Source organism: Rhopalosiphum maidis, chromosome 4 (assembly GCF_003676215.2).
Source record: "Rhopalosiphum maidis isolate BTI-1 chromosome 4, ASM367621v3, whole genome shotgun sequence".
In the NCBI taxonomy this organism is placed as follows: Eukaryota; Metazoa; Arthropoda; class Insecta; order Hemiptera; family Aphididae; genus Rhopalosiphum; species Rhopalosiphum maidis.
Genome location: NC_040880.1, coordinates 34205392 through 34222075, shown reverse-complemented (window position 1 = coordinate 34222075; position 16684 = coordinate 34205392). Strand labels below are relative to the sequence as shown.

General features: G+C 26.6%; 1 protein-coding gene across 1 annotated transcript in view; it reads right to left on the bottom strand.

The window, feature by feature from the left end:
- LOC113548475 (centaurin-gamma-1A) overlaps positions 1 to 13867 on the bottom strand; it is a 94165-nt gene extending 80298 nt beyond the window's left edge. Inside the window, exon 1 of the mRNA XM_026949368.1 lies at positions 13367 to 13867. Coding sequence (XP_026805169.1) covers positions 13367 to 13553 — 187 coding nt within the window. The 5' untranslated portion in view covers positions 13554 to 13867. The remainder of the gene's footprint in view (positions 1 to 13366) is intronic.
- Positions 13868 to 16684: the final 2817 nt, after the last annotated feature.

The following is a 16684-nucleotide window of genomic DNA, read 5'->3' as shown; positions in this document are numbered from 1 at the left end:
TTTTAAATCGTACACACTAAGTAAGACGTATATACTAAGTAAAAATTGTTTGATAATACAAGGAATATTATGTGCATCGACATGTACACATGATTGATACAATATAAAAAAACAAGTATACGTTTTGGGCTCGTTTTAATGAAATAAACTATATTTCTTAAATCCCCCACAGATATGAAACAAAGTTAAAAGTCTTTCTTCATAATAATATCATCTAACTGCATTAGCTACGGAATCGAAAATTAAAATTCAACGTTTGGAAAAACGGACGCAATGAGATCGAACAAGATCTATCTATCATGAAAGAAAGTCATAGAGAAAAACTGTGGTAAATACGTCATATTTTCTTCACCCACCGATTGTTATTCATCTATTATATTATATTATCGCCGTTTTCGTCGGCGCGGTAGCTGTAGTTGCAACGCAGCATTGGGTGAAAGTCGGGACCGGCTACAGTATATAGGAGCGTAAAATTCATAACCTACACATAGTATATATAAGCACTGTTATTATTATTATCACATTATGAGCAGAGATTTTTTTTTGTTTCGTATAAATTCAGTATTGTTGTTAATACGGGCGTGACTAATCCGTCAAGGTATATAATATCCGTGCGGCGGCGGGGAAGAAAGGATTTTACAAATATTATATAGGTATATTGTTGTCTCTTCTGCAGTAGAGACACGCGGGAGAACGACGACCAACTATCATCACGATCAAATACTGATGCAGTAGAAGAGGTGAGTAGGCGAGTAATATGATGGACAGGGGTGGGGGTTAAGTGGAGGTGGTGGCTGAAATGGGCTGAGTATTATTGCCGTATTCAATATATACGCTTCGCTTCTATCCTGCCACCATGTATTTGTATATATAATACAATATTACATATATATATATATATATATATTATTCTGCGGTTCGTTGGCCACGACAGTGGTATAATATATATATATGTACATAGTGGTGCGGGAGAAGGCCTATATCAGAGACTCGGAACCGTTCTAGATCAATGTCGATGGAATAATACAATAATAACGAAGATATAATAGACGTTAAGATCGCGATTGTCGTCGACGAGGAATACGACGAAATGAACCATTTTGTATAACAATATAATATTTTGTTGCTACAATGTGATTTTTTTTTTACGAACAGACGTTTATAGTAACACTACTCATTTGCAATAATATGCACATCCCAGTGATAACTATACGCATTCCTATAGGCAGCAGGATATAAACACAAAACACACGTATACGAATATTTCGTTTATTTGCATGTTTTTCTTAACAGAAGTATACATTCACTAGGTCGTCTTGATATAATACTACACAATATTGCCGGCGTCGTCCTTTCAATTATTAATAAATTTCTATACTCGAATCGGAATGCTATGCATATATTATTATTAGCAGCGCACAAATTACTATTCAACATCGCAGGCACAGCATACACACGACATACATATTGTAATATTATGATCTCGTTTAAATGGCACAATCGATGGTCGACCCAAATTTATCAACTGGGTTACTGCATTGCACGCGAGTATATATTTTGGTTTGACTGCCATAATCGATCGGAATGAATAATTTAAAACGTATAAGTTCTATAAAACTTCTTAATGAATGCTTTTCTATGTACGGATATAAGCTTCCATAAACTATTACAGACAAAAAAGTTAATATATATGAGTCTTAAAAATTTCACATTAATTTCATTAAGTTGACTATACGAAGATATTACAGACTACAGTTGTTATTTAATTTGTATTTCATCAGTATAGTTCTACTTTGATTCTAAATCAAGTTAATACAAATATATCAAGACAAACTATTTTATATTATGCATTCATATATTTGTTTTTATAAATTAAACGATATTTTCTGTAATTGAGATAGTATTTAGAATAACAAGATAAATATGTCTAACTAGAAATTTTATATAAAACTATATAATATTGAAAGAGAAACCGCGAAGAGTAAAATACTTTAGGTAGATAATTTTACTCTTCACGAGAGAAACTACGTACCATGACATGAAACCACTCACAAAACTTATCGAAAAAAAATATTTATTATTATATAACTATATTTATCTAATTTAAAACAATATAAATTATAAACTAGTGGCTCAAAGTTTTAATTTTTTTTAAAATAACAATTTAACTTTTATGGTGAACTTGCAGTGTCTAGCTGTTAGATAAAATACATTTTTTATAGTTGTTATAATATTTTAAATGCGTCGAACATGCAATTTGAATTTAAAATTAATTATGTCATACGTAGTCATTACTAGACACTGCATAAGATTATTTGATGATTATTGATTATAAATGTATATAGTTCTGTGTGTGTATGTATAGTGTATAGTGTTTGTATATTGTATATGTATGTATATTGTATGTATATATATAAGATTATAATAGTTTAATAATTAATGTGTAGTAGTTCTAAACTTATAGGAACAAATACCTTGTACAGGGTGTACGGTGTTTGTACAATTCATACAAATTATTCTTATTTTAATTTTTTAAATCTAACAAAAAATTATTATTACTGGATATTTATTTACTTATAAAATTACTAATTTGCAGGCTTTGTTTTCGTAAAAACAGTTGAATTATTAATGTTTAAATACAAATGTGCATTATCTATATAGATAGAGTAATGAACTTTCAATATTAATAAATATTCGTTTTGTTAAATAACACTAAAAATAAATAGCCTTATCAATATAATGTGGCGGCATAATAGAATAATAAATTATAAAAATGTTATTAAGAAAAATTTGTAGAAAAAACATCCATACGATAATACACGTAACAACCCTGTATAACAGTCGTTTTGCTAAGTCAACAATTTGGAAGAGGTCAAACGATAAATCCGCATTGGACACATACGTCACTGTCTCGGGGCTCTAATATAGTTCTATTTTTTTTTTTATATGAATAACATATGTAGTCGTAGTGGGCGTTTTACTGCAATGGACTTGACTCGACAATAATTACGTGTCAAGGTCTATCATATTGTTATTTTTTGTGTCTTCCGTATTTGTCACGTAAAAAACCATCAAGTACTAAGATGAATAGTACGCGTATTTTAAAACACACGACAAAAACGATGCAAATCGTTGAAATCCAAAGATCATATTGTTATAAAAGATCTTTACATAAATAACTTACTAGGTTGTTTAGAAATTATATACAATAGTATTTAATAACTCTCAGTAAATAACGTCTTATAATATAATATAAGTACACTTAACTGATATACACGCCCACTGCAATAATCGACTTCCTACGCGGGTACACATATCCGGTTTTTTTGTATAGACAACCGTGAGTAAAATGTAAAAAAAAAGTCACAGAAAATGCAAATATCAACCGGTGAAGTAAAAAATAAATAAATAAATAAATGAAAATAAAAAATTTATAATTGTGCATTATACTTATTATACAGAGCGTTTCACCTATCCACCTTCTAGGTATCTATACTCCATTACCAGCTGTCTAAACTTTATTTTAACAAATATCATCATTTGAATAAACATAACTAAGTATACATAGGTAATAGTGATCTAACTATTAAAACAATTAAAATAAGTGTAGATAAATTGGCTACAAAAGTTACTGCTGTTATTTTTGGGTAGTGTAAAATAAAAAATATATACATTTTAATATTTTTGTATCTGTAAAACATCTATAGTAATAATTTTCAAAAATATTAAATAGGAATGCAGTTGATGGAGATTAATGCAGTGAAACACTAAAATACCCTGTACATAGACACGTTTTTTCTTGGTGTTCAACTATATTAACGGAATAATGTATTATACACAATTACTAAAAATAATACGGTACACATATTATATAACGTTTATGAAGTTTATTTTTCATCAGCCACATGCACAGCGGACATGGCAATTAAGATTATAAGACAAACATCAAGTATGTTTTAACTTATATACCAATTCAACTACTTAGTACAATATAAAGATATCTTCAATTAGAAGCTAAATAACTAAGAATCTATTAAATTATATATATATATATATATAGATATACAGAGAGAGAGAGAGAGAGAGAGAGAGAGAGAGAGAGAGGGAGAGAATCATTGTAAGCATAAATAATATGAAAGCATAGTTATCTACATATCATTGATATAAATTATATAGATTAGGTCCTAACTCTTAATGCATATTTGTCATTTTATAGAGAAATGCAAGTATTTATAATATATAAGGAAATAAATTTAAGTGAATTTAGTTAGATTATTTTTATTTATGTATTGTGCAACAATTTCAGAATACAATAAGTGGTAAAAAAATGTAATACCTATAACAAATATATACCTACATAAAACCATACATTTTTGTTCACGCAGAATCAATTTAAAATATAAATTTTGACAATGTCCCGTTCAGTTTTTTGTATTTCACACTTTAACAATTTATCATTATTTCTTGACTCATGAAAAGATACAAATACATAATAAGAAATACATATAAACTGATATTCATTTATTTTTAATTATTATTAGTATCAAACTTGTCTACTAGATAACGTGTACATTGTTATTAGTATTTTTTAAGACAAAATAATTCAATAATAATGTTTATAAGAAACAAATATAGGTGAAACACATTAAAAAAAAAATACAATAAATTAGTAAAGTTGATAGTATATTTCTAATGGTGTTTATAGATATCTATTTTTTATTCATAAATTTATAGTTAAACTGCACGAGGTTAAACTGGAAGACAACATACTGTGGGTATACTTATATCCATTAAATGTATTTAGAATATACTGCAGTATATATGCATAGTAAATAAATTTGCATATATAAGATATATTTCAATTAATATAATGAATGTGATTCCTAATTGGTATAAAATATTTTCATAATATCTTGCAAATATTCATATGGTTTGAAAAGTGCTTAAAACAATTTGTCATTGTAATAATTCGACGAAATAAATATGTAATTTATAGTAAATTTAAATTAACTGTTACGAAGTCTAAATGTATAAAAACGTATAATATAAGTCGGGATATAAATCTATAAGCTATATTAGGTACTGCTTATCTCTGAAACATTATTACAAACGTTTCTCACTTTTATTATTGCACCCTCTTAAGAAGAAATTAAATGTTATCCAATAAGATAAATTGGATAAATAATTATATTAGAGTATTTCTAACTGAAAACATATAAATGATTATTGAATAGGAAAACGGTGTATAATAATATTAGAAAAGCAATTGAAACACAGATATGATTTGGGGATACTAAACTTAATATGTATCTATAGAATAAATGTAACAATATTTATTATTATGCAGAATATACAATTCTTTTTGCCATCTCTTTCACTCGTGTAATACACATGTCCGTTAAGATACATGTTTATATACAAAAGTACATTATGAATGCAAAATTCCATTAAATATTACTCTACAACGCATATAATAATAAATACTCACGGAAATCGATGACAGCAGAAATATTTTATATTATATATTATGTATGAATATATATAATGATGTGTGTCATAATAATATAATATATATTTTGCGATATTTTTCTTTTACGTATGGATATTGTTTGGAATGAGTCGATATTATAATAATAATAGATTCTATAAAAGTATTACAAGGTCGCGAATATAATATTTTAAGAATAACGAAAACAGCTAATATAACACAAATAAAATGTAATAGAACGCATATTGCTCATTGTTATACATACTTAGCAATATAAATAATATACACTTCCATTAAATATATAATTATGAAGTATATGTTATAATGTGGTGGTAAATTAAAGGTACTTTTATTATTTATAGATCACATTTTTTGTCATACTTATATTAGTTATATTATAGACTATAGAGACTTACTCAATGACGAGGTACACTCCATACTTAACCTACTGTACAGCAGAACTGCAATTCCTTATACTTGCCAACTTTTTTTAATATGCTACTAACAATGTTGAGTATTTTAATCAATAATAAAATGGAAAATAAGAAAATAAAATAAAATAGGATCTTGTTATCAGTTTTTCATCCAACTTCCGTTTGCAACAACATAATAAAGTTACAAAATTGAAAATTACACAAAAAAATCAGGTGACTTGGAATGAAATATAAATATGTTAAGCGAAAATCTAAAAAGAAGCTTTAAAAAGTTATAACTAACCTATATAGACTTTTGTAGTTTAAATCGACGTAAAGTGACTAGTACCCATAAAATGGTGTAAAAAAACATCGTGTATGAAACAATTACATCGTGGCTTTCCCAGAGCACTCAGAGCAGTATAATATCGCTAGAATACAGTTGATGAACGATAGATTATAAAATAAAATATGTCATTGTTTACAATTATATAATATTAGATACAATAAATACAAGTATACGAGTATACGACATAGTATGGAACAACGCGCCCGCAACAATAACAGCGGGAGCGCGATTTTAGAGACGGTTTATTGAACAATCATTGACTGCGACACGGTATTTTCTTCGCGGGTCGTTGGACGCAGTTACGGCAGACTAGATGGTATCGTAGAAAACACCTTACGTAGTTATAACGTACACGGTATACTTTGCTCGGTCGTTCGTGATATGATATTCGCGCGAAGATGATATTAATTAATATAGTAATGTACAATATAATATATAATATAACTGCAATAATTCCTTACCTATCTATTATTTATACTTACAGGTTACAACTATATTATATGAATGACTTGAAATCGAGAACATAATAATTATAACAAATCAAAAATTAATTACTCAATCATATTAACAGAATGATAGTTGAATAAAATTTAATATTTTATTAAATATTTCCGACATATAATTCACATTTATTTCATAATAATATTATATTTAATATCTGTACCCGATTGATGGCGAAGTACCTAGCATTTAATTTTATAAATAATAAGAATGCAATCAGAATATCAGATACAGTTTTAAATCTCAGTTAAACTTTTTAAACATGAATTTTGATTACTTAAATTATCTTTTTTTTTTTATTACCTAACCTCATTAGTTATATTTACTTATACATCTATTATTAGTACTTAATATAAAATAAATAAGGGCTTCAATGTGTATAATATGTATTGTTGGTTTTAAACTTAAGACATAATGGCTAACTACTAGATTCAAATTTAAAACCTATTATCTTTTTTTGTGAATATATCTATAGGCTATTTTACGTTTTAAAAATGTATTAACACGCGCTAATCAAATATCCACTAAAATCGACAAATTATAGGATTTATATATAAATTAATTTGAAGTTACATAAATAAGCCGATAAATAATAAACAAAAAAAATCATACAAACATATAAAAATTCAGGCCCTAATTGCAAATTATAATGTATATTGTTTATCACAGTTCTATAACTATACACCCAAGTGGGGTTCCGCTCACATTTGTTATTTTTCGTACACGGCGATTTTATATTACGTTATTACGTATATAAAATCATTAGATACTGTATATCTATTTATTTCAACCGGTCGTAAACTCGTAACGGTAAAGCAGGCTACAGACGGATGCGCGAGAAACGACGAAATTTTTAACCGCTGCGGTCGCTGTATGTAGGTACACAATATTGTACACGCGCGTACAGTCGCTGACTACTGCATGGTATCCCATTTTTTTAACACTATATAATAGGAATTACCTTCTATACAAACTATTGTCGCTTAAATATTCCGTCTGTGCCACAGTTGTGTATACGTTTTATATGCATTATTATTGAAACACCATAAGTAGTTAGAAGTTACACTAAATATGCAAAAGTACATATTAATAAAAAATAATAAAATATAATATATAATAATGAATAATGATTAGATGTAAAAAAAAAGGTACAGAGTAGTATACTAATATTTAACATATTAAATACCCACAGCAGGTGTCATTTTTCGATAAACGGAAAAGAGGGCCCCGCATGGTGCTGTATAATGCGCTTTTTTTGAAAACGATTTAACACTTGCACTGAAACTGCACGAGCATTACCACAGAGTAGATTGAATTAGTATTACTATGCTATAATAATACTAATAATAGTATCATGTTATACAATAAATTATAATAAATAATAATATATAGCCTTTCGAAAGCTCAGCTTTTTTTGAAATTTTCTCATATAAAAATGTTACTATATTAAATAATATACTAGTCTAAAAGTTACTGAACCAAATTAATAGTACAAATAACATTATTATTATATTTAATATTATCCTACATCGCAGGTGTTGATGGTATTATTTTTATTAATAATTCATCACAAGACCTTGAAAACGAAACAAAAATATTTTATAAGGATAGTTATAGGAAAAAATCACTTATAGTGTTATTTTAAAACCTAAATTAATTTCAAAATGGAATAGTATTTCTTCGAGTATTTTCATATACATATTATACTCACAAACAAAAACTGGAATGTGAGAACCGATAATAAACCTATTCAATTTTCAATTTTTACTAAGTACTATATAAAGTTAAGAATTCATAAAGTATCATCGATACATAATAGGTAATTACCACTACGCTAGATGAATATCAAAACAGCCTACGCAATAATATTTTACTTATCCTACGGTAATAAATTATTGTGTATGCACACGTTAAATGGTACCCACGACATAACTCACATATTAAGCATGACCAAGTAAGCGTAATGTAAACAATACTAAACGCCTCCAAATGTTGTCAGAAATCAAAATGTCGATACTAAAATATTCAATTAAAATAATCGCACTGCAATGGTGAAAAATTTATAAAAATATGATTCAACGTTAATATTATGAAACTTTGGGGCGGCACTGCACGTTATAATATTAATTACAACGTATTTACATATATATTTATTATAGCTACATAATATATATTGTATAACTCATTTTTAATAGAAAACAATTTAGTAGTTTTTAATATTTACATTTAAAAATTTAAGGTACATAAATAAACTTAATTAGGTAGTTATGAAAACGTATTAAAGTAAATATATTTACTGTTTTTTTTATTAAATTTATTTTTAATTTGTTAATATCTCTTATCCGTAAAACATAACACGTACCTGTCGTACCTATATACAATAACTATTATTTTAAAATGATAAAAAATTTATTTCCAAGAAGTTAATATTTTATAGGTAGTCTCTAGTCTCTTTATATTATTGTAGGTACCGATTGTTATAAATTTAAAATTATAGTCGCCTCCGGGGTTCAACCAACAGCAATGGAGGATCTGTACGAGCATTACTACTCCACTGCTGCCATCATTAGTTAACATTAGTTCACAATACATTCGACTATGATAATTAAACAAACTTGTATAGTTTAAGATTTTAAAACTAAATAATCTTTTTTTTCAACCATAATTTACACAATTTAGAAATGGATAGATAGATACCTACATTATTATTTTTCATATCTATAGAAAGTTAAATAATTAATTAAAAATTTACTGAAGTATTTTTAGAGATAAAATATAACTTACGAATACATATATGTATATAATAATACATACATATTATTATGATAAGTATTAAAATAGTAGAAAAACATTCAGGAAAATAAAGAGAAAATAAGACTAATACTTCAAAACAAAAACATAACACGATTAATCATAAAATTGATGCATAATAGTTGGTAATGAAATTGATTCATAAATCAAAAATGTGTTTTAATAATTTAATTGCATTAAACCAGTGAAGAATGGATGTGTATGTTATGGACAAGAAACAATAATAATTTTAAATAAAACAGATGGTTTACAGTATTGTCATTTATTTTATATTTAATATACAAACATATAGATATAATTACAACGAGCACGTTATTGATCATTAAACAAATACAATGCAGTTGTGTCCTGTCAATAACTCTAGCTGATCACATCAATGTTATTTTTTTGTTATATACTAACAACGTAATACACTAACATATCAGCACTTGAAATAGCTAGAACGAATTTTTAATGAAATAACCTGATGATAAGAGAGTTGTTATAACCAAGCATAATTTAGTTTTATATTTTTTTTACGTTGACAACATAATAATACGTAGGTATCTATATAATAATACATTGCGATCGTTAACCAAATTATAATATGTTTCAAATTATTTTATTGGATATATTTTAACAAAACAATAGTGTTGTATAGTTAGTTCCTGCATTGCACACTAAGGACTAAACTACAGTAAATTTAAATTAACTATATTATCCTTTAATAAAATCTTTGATAATTTAAAATCTTAAAACATGTTTTAACGTTATGGAAGTTTTTTATCTCTTATTTAATATGCTGTAGCCTGTGATTGACAATAGATAATAATTTAATTTCCTACATTGACAATAAACTTATTAATGAAACTATAGATATAAATATTAAATGGTACTAATTGGAATGTAACGCTTTAACAATACCGTATCTATGCCCTATATATACAATGAAAAATATACGTTTTTAATGATTAATCCTTACAATCGGGGTTCATAACAATTCCTAATGCATTAGGTGAAAACAATAATATAAAGACACCAAGAATCATTATCAATAAAGTATTATTATAATTGAATCACTTAGAATCGACTTTTTTTATTTTAAAGAACACTAAATTAAGTCCGAAATTAAGTCACTGGACGAGTTAAATTTGAATGCAATAATAAATTATTGTATAATATGATAAACAATTAATTCAAAAATATTTAAAGAACCTTAATATATCTAAAATTAAAACTGTATTTCATTTAGAAATAAGCTGTTTTTAAGCATAGGTGATTGCAAGTTTGCCAATTATCAATGGATGTAATCCAAAAATATAGTAATACCCGAACTGTAAATTTGAAATCATTATTTTTGTTATTAATAGGTAGGTAAACATTTACATTTTCATTAATGTATATAGATACTCAACAATTATTTTTATTTTATTTTAAGCTTACAAAAAATATTATATTATATTATTAAATATTATAATATATTTAAAAATAATTATTACCATCTGTTTAGAAAAGCCGAATATTTTATAAAAAAAATAAGTTATTTTGGGTCTATAGGTAAACAATAGTTTACTGATTTATCGAAAACGACAATCTAGTATGTAATATAAATTGTAATACTATTGTTATTTATTAAATACATAAGTGTATATTATTACCTACTGATCATGAAGCTACTAACTGGTTGGGTGATTAAATTCAATTTAGCCTTTGACGTCTGACAATAGATATTTCAATTTAAAGACGCAAACGGTATGTAGTTAAAATTTTAAATATCCATTGAATGTTTAAGGTTATAACTTATATGATATCTTTATTATTGCAGAACATATAAAAAAAAATCAATCATTCTAAAATTAAACCCATCCCTCACCTAGCTTATATAAACCTGATAATAAAAAAAGGCATATCTACATTATAGTTTGAAGCACTAGACTACTAGAGTAGTAGAGTGTACCTAATATTGAAAATAAACCAAAACTAAAAAATTCCTAATAACACGGAAAGGGTCTTCATAACTTTATTATTTGTTAGGACCGTTATAATAGAAATGTTCACAGTGCACCACAATTTATTAAAAATTCTCATCAAAATCTGACTTTTAAATATTATTCTATCGGATTCCATTGAAAGACCGCAAATCATTTTCTAAGTCTACATACAACACACGGATACTATTCGTGTTTGGATTCAGACTTCTAGAGGGCGGCGACCAATAACGCTTTAAGGCAGTGTATCTACGTGCGTAATTTGTTGAGAATCCTAACACGGAGGATGACCATCTAACCGGTTTCCCGACTTACTTTTTTTTTACAAGGGGCAAGGAAGACATTGAAAATTCACAAAAATTAGGTCAATTGGTCGCGCATCATAATATTAAAATGCGGCGGAAGTAAAATTTTCTTTTTATTGAATATCCTTATCGTCTTTTTTTTCATGACCTTCAGTCATCATCACCAATATCAAAAATATAATTTTTTTGAATGGATACCTACGCACATTTAGTTACATTTTTTGTTTTTTTTTTTTATAGGTAAAAGGTTAACACTAAACATAATATTATTTTTAATATTTAAGATTCGTTGATAATGGGTTTTCACTTAAAATAGGAAAACAGAAGATTTAGTACATACGAATTTAAATTCAAAATATCCAGCCCAATGAATTGTTTACAATATATCGTATACTTAATATAATTATTAGGCACAAAAATATATTCCAGGAATTGAATGGGTCAATAAGAACTTAGTACATAAATTTTGTTAATATTATTTATTATGAGGTAATTTATTTTGAGGCTTTCATAACAATATATAATTTTAATGTATTATAAACAGTTGTAAAATTATCCATATACACATTAAAAATAATTAAAATAAAATAGGTATGTGTTAATTTAAACAATATTGTGTTAGAAATAAAACAGTCATTGATGTTAAATATAACCTACCTACTAACAAACTATCATTTGAATTTTTTTGTTTTTTATAACATGCATATTAAACTTTAAAAAATTAGCATATAATCTATAAAAAAAAAACATCCATGAACTAATAATAATATGTATTTATGATCTACTTTATAGTTTTAATTATGTGACTAATAAGGAGAGAATAGAGATACCAATAAAACATAATTATTATCATTATAATTGTTTGACCTTTAACACACTAAAGAAATGGACACTATTAATTATAGTTATCCTAATGTATTCTTTACTGTCACCCGTTTAGTTTGTCTGATATTTTAAATATATTTATTGTAGCAATGTTAATGAATATTTATAAAAGTGTTTTCAAATTGTATCATACTGTCAAAATGATTAATCATAATAAATATTTGACAATTATTATACTATATTGCTCAGATTATCTAATACAATTCAACAGATAACTTTATAACAAGACAATCTATACATTTTTATGACTAGATATTAAAGCAATGTAAATGACAATGTTCAATGGCTTATTATTATGAACGACATGAACACATTAAAAATGCATAATCAATAATATTTAATAGAAAGTCTGTTGCAGAATAAAGAGTATAATGCCAGATAATAGTAAACCATAGAATCATGACTTCTAGGTAGTCAAGGAACTTACAATACAGGAACTATCCGAATCCTATGGAAAACCTCTCAGATCAAATTCAGAATGGTCATAAGTGCAAATTACACCATTCAATCAGATAGGTAGTACTTTAAAATTTAACTTTAACTATTACTTAACTTCTACTTCAACAATAATAATGTCATACTTCCTACAAGTGGCGTAGACCTCAATAGCGGTTAGAACGGACAACGATTAAATAAAATTGACTCACCTTCAATACACACAACGTGATCCCTGACTTGTTGAGCGACAATTGGATCAGGTATGAGTTCAATGAGATCATAAATAGCGTAGATGGACGGATGAACGCTCTCAAACCGTTGAATTTCCTTGCAGATGGCAAGCGAATTGTTGGAGAACGGCGAGTGGCTAAGGTAGTACGATGGACGGCCGTTCATTTTTCCTGTCACGTCGCGCACATCACACTCATTGGGGCGAAAAACGGACGGACGTACGAATTAATACTTAACGTTAGCACTTCGACAAAAGGTAATGAAAATATCGCGAGATACTGTGAGAGACGCGTATCTTGTTAGCGTTACCAATAGTTTTGCGGAACGGCGGCGGTTGGGCGGTAAACAGCGATAATTGTATATTGTTATTATTATTTAGAAAAAAAATTTAAAAAGCAAAACCACCGCCGATGACTACAGTTCTCGCCGTGCGATGATATCACATCAACTCTGAAGCCAACGGATTGTAATCAAACGATCGTACAAATAAACAAAACACTATCTCGGCCAGACGTGTTGTTATCCGTGTTTACCATTTACGCGTTCCTTCCTCTGTCCCCTCTTAAACAAAAAAGTATATCGAACAATGCACATGCGCAAACAATTGCCGCCACCAAATCCAGTCCACCGATGCCGTCACAGATAGATGCCGCTCTAATCGTTCCGACGGCCACCCGCATTATTTCAAATCGTATCTCCACTCTGCAAATATCTGATTTTGATATTCCTTTCATATTATTTCATTATTATTCCTCCTAACCTACTCCTATTGTAACTTTATAAATTACATTTTTCAAAAAGTACATCCTATTCTATATATTTGTTACTATGAATTATTTATAATAACCTGTAACTCTTATCTCTTCTACCGAAAAATTGAATGATTAGGTTACAGCCATTATAGGGTTAAATGGAAAAAAATCAAATCCTTTATGTAATAGATAGGTAAACATTTAAATCCACAGTTTTAACGAATATTTCATAATAATATAGTTAAATTAATACATTTTCTATTATGTACGCTAAATGTATTTATTTTTGTTTAAATTTATTATATTATTCATATTTAATCATTATAATAGTTTATATTTATAAAATGTATTATTGTTTATTGTTATTTTAGTTAAAAACTATAAAAAAAAAGAAAACAAAGAAAATGATTTTTTTTTTTTAAATAATGAATATCTTGAACTCTGCGTTGATAAAAATGAAATATTAAAGCTATATTATAATTGAATATAAAAATTATTCTCTAAACTAGATGTAAATATTTTATACATGCAAAGTTGAATATACGTATATTGTGTAATAGGTAATTATATTAATCGAGTTAACTAATGAAATAATAATAATAATATTTTATATTTCGAAGTACACAAAAATATAAGTTATTTAATGTTAATTAATTTAATTTCCATCATCACTCAGATAAAGTCAATATTTGGAAAGTTTAAAAAAAGTGCTGTTGGAGAAGCGTTGGTTCTGCAGTGAAAGTACTTCAAATGAAATTCAGAAGTTTCAAAAACAAACAAACAAATAATTTATTAAACTCCCGATGTTTGCAGTGTTTAGGCTAAACAATTGACACTCGAGTCATAGAGTTACTCTGTGTAACTCATTCAAAAAAATTTTATAATCCAGAATTCAATTAGAAAAAGCATTGTAATCTTGCCTATTAAAGTAATCAATAAAAGTAATATTTTTTTTTTTATTTATCGTGGATTCATGAATAAAAATTCGACCGGCAACTAGGTCATTTGCACTATATTTATAGGTAAACTGCTTTGCTACTGACAATCAGTAACTACAAAAATTTTCAGAAATATTCACTACTGTGTTTTATTGTTTTATAAATTAATTTAGGATTTTAAGTGTACCTTTTAAATTTTATTTAAAATAGATACACATTTATGCCAAAAATTGATATTCATTTTGTGATGAATAAATTATTGTCAACATTTTCACATAATAATAACGCAATTATCGCGTTTCATTTTAGCATTGCTCACATAATAGCAAATAGTAGTTCAACTTATAAATTTATAAAATGTAGTACCACTATCATCAATATCGAGTATCACACCTGCTAGTAGAAAATGTAATAATGCGAAAAACTACAGTAATCAATTAATACAAAAAGCAATAAAATGTAAAAATAGTTAATGATAAATATTAATAAACCAAGATTTACTTTCGTAATATAATATGTATGATAAAATTGATAACTGCAATTACAACAAACAAAGTTGTTTTTTTACTATAGAAGAAAATGCAGTAAACATTTTAAACATTCTAATCTTTGCGGTAAACACAGTAATCACAGAATACATACTGCTTTCATTTTAGGAATTGTTAATTACTGCGTTATGCTCTAGTAAATCAATTATCTAAACTAAAATAGCTAAAATGTATATTGATTAATTAAAAATATTAGATACTAATTAAGTACTTATCTATCTTTAAAAAACTTTTTTTTACAACTTTCTGTGTGAAACTGGAAAAGAAAATCTATTAAAAAAATGTATGTCTGAATAATAACCTATTTCACATTAAGAGGTTCGAAATTTATAAACTCTGATATTAACTTGGTATTTTTTCTCTGTTATTCTTATAAAACACTTACAATTTACTGTTGTACTTATTTCTAAGATAATAATTCTTACATTACTAATATTGGGGGCATATAATATAACTTATATAAGTACATATTTAAATAATAATCAAATGGAAACAATCTGCTATACTACCCGAGCCCCTTTTTTCATCTGAAAAGAAGTTGTTTGAATACAAACTTTAAATAATTAATACGATTTGACTTTTTAACATTATAATAATTTTAATAATAATATAATAACACACAATAATTATATGATGACACGAGATTTGACAGTAATAATGCCATATCCATAAATATAATATAATATATAATCGATACACAGTATATTATATGGTATATAATACGGTACATAATACAAGTATGTTTTCACATAAACATCTGTAATGTTAAAAATGCATAATAATATCAAAGGTAAAATAATAATTATAATACAAAATAATAATGTATTTAAGAGTTAAAACTTACAACTTTCAACTGCGCTGCCAAACAGCAGTGAGTATAATTGTATTATCATATTATATAATATTACTTAGCATCAAATAAATCGACCCTTATGATATAATATAACGTTTAAATAATAATTTTATCGTAACGTTTATACACCATTCGAACACACATTATTCAAATCTTAAAAAAGAAATCATTGAATTAATTTATATAGTAACTAATGATGTATATT